This window comes from Protopterus annectens, chromosome 1.part1 (genome assembly GCF_019279795.1).
Source record: "Protopterus annectens isolate FY-2018-M chromosome 1.part1, PAN1.0, whole genome shotgun sequence".
NCBI lineage: Eukaryota > Metazoa > Chordata > Ceratodontiformes > Protopteridae > Protopterus > Protopterus annectens.
Window position 1 is genome coordinate 342,144,267 of NC_056726.1, and position 14,226 is coordinate 342,158,492.

Sequence of the window (14,226 nt, forward strand, 5' to 3'; positions counted from 1 at the left end):
AAGCATGGGGAGTCTCTGACAGGAATCTATCCCTCCAGCATGTTCTATTTATTGTTGTGGTGAGGTTTAGCTCACTACAGCATGTGGCTCGCAGTGACTTGGATTTCTTTAGATGGAGCATGTCCATTAATTCTGAGTTGGATATGGCTTTGTAAGTCAGACAGAGATCACCTCTGAGTAAGCGATACGCCACCGAGTACAGCCGGAGTTTTTTCAGTTGGGCTGCATAGGACATATGTTTGAGGCCAGTAATCCTCTTGGTGAGGTACTTCTGTGGTCTTTCCAGCTGTTGGAAGTGTCTTGAGGTACATACCAAATGGGGCATTGTACTCTATGATGGGTCTAATGAGTGAAGAGTAGAGGGCACTATAACCTCTATTTCTAGATGCGAACCCTGTAGTAATTAGATGGGCCACATAGAAGGATTTCCTAACTACTTTGGCAATATGATCATCAAAGGAGAGATTACTATCTACCTGGGTCTCCAGATTTCTTATTACCTCTTCTGTATCAAGGGGGCTGACACCTATATGGTAATTTGTGAGTGTTTTGTTTTTCCCAAATGGGATGACTATGCATTTAGCTCGAGGCCATGACTTTGACACCAGGTGTCCGTCTCAGTAAGGCCCTTTTGGAGGATGTCCATGTCAGCCGGAGAGTCAATTATGGCTCCCGGTTTGCAGTCATCGGCGAACTTGGTTAGCCATAGCCCTCCTGCGTTTGCCTGTACTTCTAAGAAGTACATGCTGAACAGTAGGGGTCCCAGGACTGAGCCTTGCGGGACACCACTTGTGGACTGGTTTAGAGTCGAACCTGGAGCTCGCTATTCTTACTGTGCGAGTTCTGTCTGTAAGCCAGTTGGCAACCCATCTCGTGACGTAGGGGTTTATGTTCAGGCTGGTGAGTTTTTCTGTAATACCAGAGTGGGGAATGGTGTCGAAAGCCTTGGCGAGGTCAAGGTAGGCTGTGTGAACCACCTTTCCCTCGTCTATGGCCTTGGTGACTGTCTCGAAAAAGTCAACCAGGTTTAGTAGGCATGATATGCCCTTATCAAAGCCGAACTGGGTCGGGTCAAGTGTTTGGAGATTCCCAATGTATTTGTTAATGAGTTCCATGATGCTGCGCTCCATAGCCTTGCAGACCAGGCTAGTCAGGCTTTTGGGGCGACAGTTACCAGGGTCAGTTGTGACCCCTCCTTTGTGGAAAGGACTGTTGCTGTGCGCCATTCTACGTGCACGTAGTCTGTGGAGAGACTGAGGTTGAACAGTGTGTTTAGGTGGGGGTGGGGGGGGTTAGTTCATTCTGTAGTTCATGCAAGACGCAGCCTGGGACACCATCTGGTCCCATTGACGCTGTGATTTTGGCTTTTGAAAGGGCTGTTTTCACCTGTGTGCCTGTGATTTTTGGGACACTACACTTTTCCAGTACTGTTGTGGGCCCTTTTGGGGGTGAGAGGGGGATGAACTTGGAACTGAATCTATCTGCCAGGATGTTGGCAAGATAAGTAGGTTCAGTATATTTTGTGATATTTTGCACTAGTTCAGTGCATATTTCCGAGTTGCCACTTAGATTCTTAACATAGCTAAAGAAGGCTTTGCGGTTATCTTTTGAATCCTTGGCTATTTTTCTTTCGAAGTTAGCCTTGGGATTTGCTTTTTTTCTGAACTAGTTTCCTCCCCTATTGTATAGCCTGTTTATAGCAGGGGTCCACAAACTGGTTTCCTTCTCTTAGAGGAGTGAGTCTTGGTTTTGCTAGGGATGGCACGATCCATGCATCCTTGTAGGTGCTCAGAGTGCATTTGTAAAGATTTGTGCATCTTTGGCAGCGTTATCCTTTAGTGTGGGGGCTGTGAAACTTACCACCTCTGTCATTCCCTCCAGTAGAGCTCTTTTGAGTGTGTATCTTTAACTCCTAGTGGGCGTGGCTTCAGCATTTAAAAATTTAAGTTATCACCTTACATTTTTAACAAATACCCATTGACAGAGGTCATATATCAATACAATTGTGTTTGCTATCATGTATGCTTCAAGGTAAAATTTTCCAATACCTTGTATGTAACATGGTTTTGGAATTATTAATGCAAATATGAACAGGCAATATTTGACGCCTGGAGGAGCAGTAGGGTGTAACTGCAGAAACGCCTGGAGACGTCACTCGGCTGTAATGAGTAAGGTGAAGTTTGCTTTAGAAAAGTTTTTTACTGTGGTTTCCTTAGTTGGGGGTGGTGGTGGGGTGTGGACATCCAGAGTGATTATTTTATGGCCTGATCTAACCAGTGACGGGTTGACCTCCGGTGTGTAACACCTGTCGTCCATGTTGGTGATGACCAGGTCCAATATGTTTTCACCTCTGGTAGGGGAGTTTACCAGCTGATTTAATGATTTATTTATAGAACAGAGGATTGATATGGACTTGTACAACTATTTAATTATACCTTCACCTATAGTCCCTATATTATTTGGGATACCAAAAATACATAAAGACCTGATTAATCCACCATTCAGACCAATTGTTAATGGCAAAAATAGTGCAACTTATGCTTGTGCTAAAGTGGTGGATGGGATGCTTAAAAAATATGTTAACCTTGAACCAACTATATGTAAAGATTCTTGGTCTTTTTTGCAAAAAATCAATGATTTGTCTTATAATGAAAATGACAACCTATTAACAATAGATGTAAAGGACCTTTACACCTCAATTTCGCAAGATATAGGAATTGAATGGGTTATCTTAAATTTAAAAGATAAAGGTGTCCCATCATCGGAACTTTGGCTTATAGAAGAATTACTAAATATAGTTTTAGCCCATAACTACATTATTTTTAATAATAATTTTTACCATCAAAAGAGCGGAGTAGCTATGGGCTCTCCATGTGGTTCAAGTTTTGCCAATTTGGTTATGAGCTATTGGGAAAAACAACATGTGTTTGGTAATGAGACTGTAACCCCAAAAATTATTTATTACACTCGATATTTGGATGATATTTTCATCCTTTTGAGGGGTAATAGTGAAGTGGCTGAATCTCTTGTCGATTACTTTAATGCTAGCACTGATTTCCTTCATTTTACTTCTAATTTTGAAGAAAAACAGATTGCTTATTTGGATGTATTATTAATGAAAAATAATTTGATTCAAAAATATGAAACAAAAATTTATAGAAAATCTTCCTACTCTAATACATTTTTGCACTTTACTAGTGCTCACCCCTTGTATCAAAAAAAGTCCGTGATTAAAGGACAATTGGTTAGGGCTGCACGAATGACTACAAGGGATGACGATTTTCTAGATGAATGCAAGAAATTAAAAAATATGTTTTTGAGAAGAGCATATCCTATTGAGTTCATTGAAGGAATTTTTGAAGAAGTTTTTGTTAAGAGAGATAGAGGCTTCTATAAACCTATAGTTAATGGACTTGGAGTGGATGCTTATCATGACACAGTGTCACCTGAAATAGTTGTACTAGATCCTGCAAACTCTATGATTGATATGAATAACTCTCTTCCCTTTGAATATAGTTTGACTTTTACTTTTAATTCCGATTTTGCTTATATAAAAAGCATAATTTTAAAGAATTGGAATATCATAACAGAAAATAAAGATTTAGTTGGTAAAGTAGGCTTGGTACCTAAATTTACGGTTAGACGTGATACGAACTTCAAACAAATACTTGAAGGTATTAATAATAATGTTATGAATATTGTTAACAAAGGTATGGGCAGTTGTGGTTCCTGCCCATATTGTAAATTTATGTTGGTTGGAAATTCGATTAACATTTACAATTTGGATTTGAAAAGTAAATTTAAAACCAACTGTAATTCCAAAATGGTGGTATATGTGACTATTCGAGACTTAGAGATAGAGTATAATTACAACATTAAAAAATGTGTAATGGATAATGCTTTGGCTAAACATGTGTATGAATATCCCACACACACCTTTAAATTTTGGGTCTTGGACCAAGTAAAACCAAGTATTAGGGGTGGTCCTTTGGAATTACAGTTGGAAAAATTAGAAATAATATGGCAGATAAAGTTATTTTCTTATAATTGGCCTGGTTTGAATGATTTATGCTCCATTATGGCACTTTTGAAGCTCAGAAGCCTTAATAGATAGAAATTGAATATGCCTCTATTATGAGGTAGTTTATTGTTTGTACTTCATGGTCTAATATATTTATGTTTGGGGGTATGGAATTGGGGTCACATTCCTTAAATAACTTGTCTGAAAAACTTTTTGAGAAATTCTTTAAGAAATTCCTTAAAAAACCTTTATATATTTTTTAAGACACTATATTTTTTAAGACACTATTTTTATTAATTATCTATGTACGGTGTATATATATATATTTTTTTTTATATATTTTTTATATACAGGAATACATTCATGGTTTATTCATTTAGAATAGTTTTTTATAAAATATTTTTTGTAATGGTGATCTACGAGTGAATGTGAATGAATTGTTTGTGCCTTTAAGATGTTTAATTGGGGATTGTATCAGCTGATCACAGCAGGGTATTTAAATGGATTTATTTTAACGTTCTGTTTCTCTGATGAAGTTTGTACATTTTAGTCAATAAAAGTTCCTTTACGGATTATTTCGGTGTGCTCGCTTTTGTGGATTCTGAGTTTTGGGAATTTTTTGAGTTTACCAGCTGATCCAGGGCGTTTGAATTGATGAACTCCAGGAAGCGCTGGGCCTGGGAGTTTGTACTCTAGTAGTTTTCCCAGTGAATGGTAGGGTAATCACCCAATATCAGAGTGTTCGGTAGGACCTTCATGTTTTCCAGTGTCTCCAGAAAGGTGGAATGGTGGTCCTGGGACATGGAGGGTGATCTGTAGCAGGCCACAATTTGCATTGCAGATTTGCCCGATGTTAGTTGCACATGGATGATCTCAGAGGTATCATGATGCGCCACTAACCTGGAGGTGTAGGTATCCTTGATAAATATGGATACACCCCCTCCTTTTGTGTTTTGGTCCGTGTTCTGCGGCTGAAACGTGTGGTATGAGTTGTAGCCTGGTAGTGCTGGGGTGCTCTCTGGAGCCCTGAACCAGGTTTCAGTTACCACATAGATGTTGACGTTCTCCATACTGAGGAGTGCTTTGAGCGCATGCATTTTGAGATTTAAACTCCTGGCACTGAGTAGCATAACCCTCAGTTTTTTGTTAATTGTGCTGTTTACGGAGGTGAGTTTGACTTTTGAGCCTTGCCTAAAAAAGGCACTATGGGGGCAGCAAGAGCCTTGGCCAGTATTTGAAAGCCTAGGGGTGACAGGTGCAAGCAGTCTCTTGTGAAGCAACGCGGTTTGTCAAGCATGTCTTCCCAGGCTGACAGACACTGGATCCCCTTTGACACCAGAAGCTTAGACAATTGCTGAAATTAATCATTATTTCCTAATACTGAGGTATCATTCTTGGTGAGGGCAGGATGCTACTCAGGGTCAGGGTCATACTAGCCTGGGCTACATGATCAGAGAGCTCTTCCATGTCTCTTTTCATGTAGTCCAGGGAGGTACATCTCAGGTCATTCACACCAACATGAATAATGACAGAGTCATATTTGTACTTGTTCTGGAGTGACCAGAGTTGCTTGTGTTATGTGGCGGATTCTGGCTCCCAACAGCCAGCTAACAGTAACCTTCTGCTTTGTCCAGCCTAGTGAGTGGGACATGGTGAGCCTGACTATAGAGTCACCTATTACTAGTGTTTTAGGTATGTTATTTCGCCTTAAGGGCTATGATTGTGCGGCACACTGATTTTGTGTTTTATGTGTTGTCTGGTTTGTGACGGGAGGTGCAGGTTGTTTGGGTGTCTGCTTTGGAGGTCTCTGATGCTTTTGCAGGTTTTTATTTAGAGCCTCCGAGTATTTTTTGCCAGTGCTGTTTTAGTAGGTCTGTGTGTAGCTGGAGGTGTGGTGCAAGTGTTAACCCTCTCCTCTTGACTGTCTGTTCCAGTCTTGGGTGGAGACAGCTTAGCTTCCAGTTTGGCTGTATAATTGCATCTCTTGCATATGTTAGTGTTTTGTGGTAGGAAGAGAGGGTTGTCTGTGTACATGAGGCAGTTGTAACATTGCCTCAGGATACACAGATTCACCAGCTGGACTGGAGAGTACACCTAAAATTGCCCTTTGGTCATGCCTGAATAGTAGGGTAGGAGTTAACATATTCTAGGCCAATAGAGGCATTCAGTTTAATTGAACTTTTATACAAAATAAGTAAATCATACACCAGCCAAGAGTGAAGAGAACTTAATAGTGTAAAGGTCTATATTTGTTAACAGGCATGATAAATTACTATTTCTGTTCTCTGTCACTCATGTATAATATACACAAAAGTTAGTACAAAAACTTACCTTTCCAGTGATCTGCTGCCAGGCTCTGTTTCATAGTTTAAACGTACATCAGAAATATCCTCTGAAAGCTGTCAGTAGTAGTGCAATAAAGATAAAAGTGTACTTTAAAATGAGTATGAACTATACAGTAAGAGTTATCAAATTTATTCTGAAGAAGTCTCACTATAGAGATGAAAGCGCTAAATACGTGGTTTCTACAGTTATCAAATTTAGCCAACATACACTTACATCCACTCTAATTTTAATGTGCAGTGCTAATCACTTCAGAGTATTTAAAATATATTACTGAATGTACTCTTGATATAGAGCAAGACAAGTAGAACTCCATTGCTGTACCTGAAACCCTACATATAACCAGTAAAATCAAGTGATTCAACGTTGAAGTAGATCATGTGAGCATTTACTGTACACACACCTTTAAAAAATTTAAAATCTATTGCTGTGAAATACTGCACAAAGGCGCAAAGTCTGTGGAACTATTTCTGTGAAAACAGTAGACTTGAAAAAATAGGAAAATACCACCATATGGAAATGCTTTACATTTGAGGACAACATGAAAATGCTTTACAGCCGAAACTACTATGACAATAATTTTTTACATAAATACAAAAATCAACTGTCCATTCTTCTCACAGGATACTTCTTGTGGATCAAGGAAGCATATCAGCATTTCTAAAAGTTGAAGCCATAGAAGTCTTCAAGCAGAACTGGATGCCCCAGCTATACTAAATGCTACAACATATATAAGGCTCTGCCTGTGTAATTAATGTACATTTTTCTTCACAGTTCCTGCTTATAATTAATCTAGAAAGTGTCATGTTTAATCAACTAAGCAAGGTGTATGTTGTCAAGCCTCACTTCATTGCTCATGCATATTATATATTGTATTATTAAACTTAATGTTGAGCTTTTAAACAATGTGAATCTGCTAAAAAGGGTCACTGTCTAGTCAGATCATCCCAGTGAACAGTTGTACATAAACAAAAAAATAAGGAAAAAAAGAAGAGTTAAGTACATAGCTATTCCACTGCTAAAGCAATTTTGTGCAATGGGACTCCATGTTTTGAATGTCTACAAAGCAAAATGAGAAGTTACTACAAATCTAGCAAAAAACATACAAAAACAAAATCTGCCAGTCTAGATAGCTACAACTGCTTGACAGTTTTAACATGAAGAAAAAAAAGTTTGCCATGGAAGACTAAACAAAAAGAAGTTTGCCGAACTGCTCAGGGTCAAGAATACATAGGTAAGGTTACTGCCACTAAATGTTAAGTCCTATGTTTCATAATTTAACCACTATGTATACTACCTCCAATAATAACACAATTAATGTGTATTGGAGTTTAAGAAACTGCAAACTTTTGGATTGTAAACTGCTTAAATATATATGTGAAATTTAAATAAACGACTTACTGCTGTGTTAGTTCAGATTTTACTGTAGATCTGCTACATGATGCTGGATGCACTTTGCACCTGCACAGTTTCCATCAGAAAGCACAAGACTTAATCTATCCTACTTGACTATACAATAATTGTAATGATTCCCTGAAGCTCTCCAGGTAGTTTGCAAGTGGACAATGCTTTGGACAGTGTACCACTAAAATCTAAACCTTTCTAATACAGCAATTAATCTCTTAATGGCTAAAAAAAGAAGTTATGTACTTACCATAACATTCCATCTGTGTTGTCCATTTTCCTTTTTCCTAAACTAATGGGACTGGATTCGATCCTCGGATCCGACTCAGACGTTTTACTACCTCATGGCATCCAACAAACTCTCGAGCTCCTTCCCTCCCCATAATGCACCACCCCTAACATCCCTCAGATCTTGTTTGCAGCTTGACAGGAAGACTAGAAAAGAAATGCTATAACTGGAGTTCAACACAAAGGACAGAGGTGTCCTGAAGAGTTTCATTCCTCCAGAAGTCAGATATGAAAAATGGAGGGAGACGGTGAGTGGGGAATTGAGGAAGAATGAAAATGAACAACACAGATGAAATTTATCTGAAATTGTCAATTTCCCTTCATTCCTCAACTAATGGGACACAATCCCCAGCTACCTAAATTCCTAGGTATACTCTAAGGAAGGATATTCCTGAGTATGGTTGCAGTCATCACATTTGGGTAGATTCCCAAAGCTAAGGATGGGAGGAGGAATTTAGATAGCATTAGGACCAGCTATAAGGCCCTGCAAGACTGCAGTGGCAAAGCTAGCTCTGGATTTAGAGAAAATTGGTAAATGGTAATGCTTGGTGAAAGTATGTACAGAACTCCAGGTAGCAGCTTCTAGGATGTCCCTGGTAGGGACACCTCTGAGAAAGGCTGTAAAGGTAGATGCAGCCCTGGTTGAATGGGGTCTAATCCCTCTGTGGTATAGGTTTTCCATGGTGCTTATAGCAGAAATGAATGCAATGGCCTATCCATTTAGAAATGGTTTGCTTTGAAATAGCCTTCCCCTCTGCCCCTGCAGCAAATGCCACCAGCAGTTGTTCAGATTTCCTTTGAGGTTTAGTCCTGTCCAAGTAAAATCTAAGTTGTCTGTGCACATCTAAGGAGTGCAGCATCCATTCCCCTTTGTTCTGTGGATTAGAAAAGAAGGTTTGCAAATGAATGGATTGATTAAGAGCCACACTGGATACCACCTTGGGCATGAAGGAGGAATTGGTCCTGAGGGACAACCTGTCCGCATGAAATATGATGAAAGGCTCCACTGCCATAAGGGCCTGTAATTCAGATACTCTTCTTGCTGAAGTAATTGCAAGAAAGGAATTTTAACTCTGCACTTGCAGCTGGCTCAAAAAGAGGAAGAGTGAGTTTTTCCAATACAAAGTTAAGGTCCTAGGCTGGAGCTCGGGCTCTCCTTGAGTGGTCTTAAGTTTTTGGCCCCTCTGAGGAATTGCTTGAGCAGTGGATGAGAGAAGAGGGGTGGTTCTGTGTTGTAATGAGCTGAAATGGCTGAGGTGTGAATTTTGATGGAGGAAAAAGAAAGGCCCTTGTGAAGCATCTCAGTTAAGTATTGAAGAATCTGAGGTAAATTGGATGCTGCTGTGCTTATCCCTTGAGTTTGATTCCAGACAAAGAATCTTTTCCATTTTTCAGCATTAAGATTTTCTAGTACTAGGCCTCCTTGCCTCCAAAATGACATCCAACACTTGTTTACTGAGGGATGGTAACAGAGAGATTAAGTAATTAGCCAGGCTGCCAGGTTCAGGGTTTGAAGCGGAGGGTGCAGAATCTGTATATCCTGCTGTGACAGCAGGGTAGGGGTCTGACGCAGTTGGCATGGAGCCAGCAGTAAGAGGGGGTACCAGTGTTGGCATGGTCAGTCTGGTGCAATCAGTATCGTCCTTGGTTTGTCCTGTTTGATCTTTAGTAGTAATTTGGAGAGGAGAGGCAGAGGAAGAAAGGCATAAACTGATAATTTTTCCAGATGAAGGACAGAGCAACCATTTTCCAAGGTTGTTTGTGGGAAGTCCTTCTGCAGAATTTGTCCAACTGGTAGTTTTGGGGGGAGGCAAACAGGTCTATATCTGGGCTCCCCCATTTGTTTATCAACATGTTGAAAGTCTTTGGTTCCAGTTTCCACTCGTGTGGGTCCATGAGATTTCTGCTTAGCTCGTCTGCCAGTGTATTTACTTTTCCTGGCAGGAACTGAGCCTGTAGATGCACTAGGTAGCTCGAAGCCGTGTTCCACAGAGCCATGGCTAGTCTGCAGAGGGGGTAAGAATGGGTACCCCCCCCGCTTGTTTATGTACCACATAACAGTGGTGTTATCCGTCTTTACCATTAATTATCCTGGAAGAACGTGGTCCTTGAAGGCTGTCAGAGCATTCTGTACAGCTAACATTTCTTTTTGATTGATATGCAGGTGCATTTGACTTTGGTTCCATTTGCCCTGAATGCACTTCCCTGCTAGGTGAGCCCCCCATGCATAGTCTGATGCGTCTGTTAGGGTTTGGGAGGCAGGGGGTAGAGGGAATGGTAGTCCCTTGTTTTGGTGGCAGGCTTCTGCCCACCAAAGGAACTCTAACCATAGGCAAGGTACAACAGGAATCATTGCTTCTAGATCCTGAGAATGCTGACGTCATAGGCTTTTTAGATACCATTGTAGTTTCCTCATATGCAGTCTTGCATATGGAATTAGAAGAATGCAGAGGGCCATGAACCCCAAGGCTTGCAGTATTTGCCTTACAGATAGCAGGGTTTTTGTGGCCATTAGTTTGAAGTAAGTTGTCAAATGGATTTGTTTCTCCGACGTGAGGAAAGCCATCAGGGAAGTTGTGTTCAAGCTTGCTCCCAGGAATATAATTTGTTGACAGGGCACCAGTTGTGATACCCCAGACAAGTTAGCACCTTTTGTACAAATGCCAGATGATTCAAAAGTATGTCCTGGCTTTCTGCCTGAATTAGACAATCGTCCAGGTATGGGTATATTTGAATATTTCTTTGCCTGCAAAATGCAATGACTGGAGATTGGCACTTTGTGGATACGCTGGGTGCAAAAGATAAGCCAAAGGGCAGTGCAGAGAGCTGATAGTGCATGGAGCCTGCTTTGAAGCGTAGGTATCTTCTGCAGGATTCCCTGATTGGGATGTGCAGGTCGGCTTCCTTTAAATCCAGTGTTGCCAACCAGGCATCTTTGCCTAGCATGGGAAGCAACTGGTGAAGAGTTAACATCTTGAATTTTGGAATCACCAGAGGTGTTTAAGACAGAAAGGTCCAGGATAGGATGCCATGAGTTGTCTTTTCTGGGTACCAGGAAAAGTCTTGAGTAGAAACCTTGTCCCTTTTCCTATTCTGGTACAGTCTGAATAGCCTTTATGCTTAAGAGAGAGAATACTTGCTTTTGAGCCTCTGCCCACTGACTTGGGGGACGATCTGGCCAATCTTTTGGGGTTGGTAACGTGTGGAAGTGTAGAAACCTTGTCCCTTTTCCTATTTTGGTACAGTTTGAATAGCTTTTATGCTTAAGAGAGAGGGTAATTGCTTTTGAGCCTCTGCCCACTGATTTGGGGGTAGATCTGGCCAACCTTTTGGGGTTGGTAACGTGTGGAAGTGAAGTCTGTATCCTTGGAAAACTATATTTAAAACCCATTTGTCCTAGGTAATGAGTTCCCACTTTTTTGCCTGTAGAGCAATCTTTCCCCCTAAAGGAGCAGTCAGTTGAAATGTGCTTGGAAGTTTTAAGGTTAAGTCATTGAGACAGTTTACCATAGGGGGAGTCTTACTACCCACTGATTTGGAAGTAGGAGCCCCCCACTGCTTAGTCCTGTGCGTACCCTGAGACTGCAGCCTGGGTGTTCTGCTGGTTCTGGGTTTGAACTGAGAAGGCCTGGAAGAGACAGGAAAAGACCAATTCTTAGAGGGCCAATGCCCACTAAATCTTGGAGGCTGTACTTGTAGGAAATCTTTAACAGTTTGGATAAAGTTAGCTTTTTCCTCCATCTTTTTAAGAACTTCTGCCTTTTTGCCAAACAGGCGGTCCTGATTTAAGGGAGCATCCAGCAATTTAGCTTTAACATGATCTGGCAAAGAGTGCTTCTTAAGCCAAGCATGCCTTCTAAGTACAGACCCAGTGACAGCAGCCCTGCAAGATGCCTCTAGTGAATCAAAACCACATTGCAAAGTATGCTTTCCAACCTGTTCAGCAGAATGCATTAACTCCTGTAAATCCTTACTTTCAGCAGTCAGAAATCCACATCATTTTCTGTTTAAGCAATCCAATAATATGCTGCTGATACTTTAACATATGAAACTGGCAGTTTAAGGCCCTAATGGCCAAAGCTGCAGAAGTGTATACTTTCTTACCCCATCTACCCAGTCCCCTGGAGTCTCTATCAGAGGGGGTAGGGTTTTGGCAGTAGTAGCCTTAATGACCTTGGGTCCCTGTGAAATGGTCTCAGGATCCGCAGTAGGGTTTTTAAAAAGGAACTTGTGAGAGTCAGGAACCCTGTAATATCGATCAGGTTTTCTGGGAGCAGGAGGTAAAGAGTCAGGGGCCAAGCTAGATTCTGAAAAGGCATCAACAACAATGTCTAGTACAGGAGGGATAGTTAAAGGCCTGTGTTGAGGCAGGAGTAAGAAATCCCTAAGCCTCTTTTTGGAATCAGAGTAATCCTGGCTTTCCCAGCGAAAGTGCTCCCCAAGAGTATGCAGGGTTTCACCAAAAGAGAAATCCTCTGGGGGGGGGGGGGGGCAGAGGGAATAGAGTCCTCTGCATCAGAATCCTCATAGGTAGATAAGGGTAAATCCTGGTCATCAGAAGGAACAGAAATTTCAGAATCCTGGTCAGAAGTATCATAAGCAAATTCAGTCCTAGGTCTCTTGGAGAGGGAAGGTTGGCTTCCCCTGATTAAAGTAATAAGGTCTTCAGCCATTTTTATCATTTGTTTTTTAGGTATATAGGCCTGACCATGCAGTCTGGGCATCGGTTTTCTAGGCATAGTTCGAGTTTTAGACCTTGAAGAAGATTGCATTGGTTTAATATGCAAGTCAGTAGGCTTGAATACACCCTCGGAAGCCGGTTGCCTGCACAGCGGTTCCGGACCCATCCAAGGTACAGACATCCGCAGGTTCCACATTTGAAGCATCTCGCGGCATACCGGACTCCAAATGGGTCTCAGTAGAGGCCTACGAATCTGAAGTAGCAGGTATCAGGGGTTGCGAAAATGCCTCACTGAGTACCAGCGAACTGACGACTGGCTTAGGATAAGCGTCGTTGGCAGCTTTGGACCTAGGCGGCCTGCCTCTATCTTTGCATTTTTTCGGAATGTCTGTAGTCGGATAGCTTACCGAAGACATATCTGGATAATTGAACTGATTACCAAAATATTTAGAAGCGCAAATATACTGACGACAAATAGTACGTTGCTTAAATAAAGCACAAAACCGACAGTGAGGTACATAGTGGTCAGGGCCTAGGCAAGGAATACAGTACGAATGAAAAGGAGGTATTTGCTTTCCACAAGAAATGCAATTATTGACTTTTACTGACATCGGTTTAGAGCAAGAAAAAGTTTCCCCAATGGGGTACTTCTCTTTAGTTGAAGACTTCGGTTCTGAAACTCTAAAACGAAAATTTCAGGAGTCAGGCGACCGGCATTTGCGAACTGCTTCTGCTTTGGGCACCGCACGACAAGAAAGACTGATGTAATGGCGTCGGCTGCATGCTTTATACCCCTGACTACCTGATGTCAAGGAAGATGAGACAGCAACCGACGCAGGACCCAAGACTTTGATAATCAGGCCGACTGAGGGCTACTGCAATCAGATAACACAAATGTGATGACTGCAACTGTGAAACACGAAGAACATCAATGTTAATTTTAGCAATGGTCATGCAAAAGTGCAGTTTAGGAAATTAAAAAACAGGCAACTATTTTACTGTATTTAATAAAGCAGCAGTAAAATCAATGACAGTAAGGCAAACAACTTAAGACACAGAATGCAGTGAAATGTATATCCCCGAATGTGAGAAAATTTATACTACCTAGGGTAAGGATAAAGACAGAGTCTTGCATGTTGTAGACTAGGCTGTTGTGTTGGTAATTTAGTAGGATTAAAACTGATTTGTTCTGTTACACATTCACAGTAGCATGCCAAATTGAGCTTTAGATTCTGTAAGGCTCTGCTACCACATGTCTAGCAAAGCTGGCCAATCAAAAACAGACATTCCAGTTTTTCACTTGAAGCAAAGCCCAGGTAGCTGTCACATGGAATCCTTTGCTCTCACCAAAGTTGGAACATTACAGATCCAGTACTTGGAAACCAGTGAAATCACTGTGGTGCACTGAATCAATAGGAAGCCAGATGGAAGTGTTATTTCTTTTTTTCTGTGGTCTTGCCTTCAGAGCATCCCATGCTGAAGTCTTTCA

The 14,226-nt window shown here is 41.2% G+C and overlaps 1 protein-coding gene across 4 annotated transcripts in view; it reads right to left on the reverse strand.

Annotated features, from left to right (window-relative positions):
- CCHR1.PART1H18orf54 (chromosome chr1.part1 C18orf54 homolog) overlaps positions 1-14,226 on the reverse strand; it is an 821,260-nt gene that overhangs the window by 136,275 nt on the left and 670,759 nt on the right. For 3 of the 4 annotated variants that reach the window (XM_044075106.1, XM_044075115.1, XM_044075097.1), the window contains one exon: positions 6,353-6,420. The exons of the other annotated variant lie outside the window; for it this stretch is intronic. In XM_044075106.1, the coding sequence (XP_043931041.1) occupies positions 6,353-6,420 (68 nt within the window). The remainder of the gene's footprint in view (positions 1-6,352; positions 6,421-14,226) is intronic. 4 annotated transcript variants of the gene reach the window in all.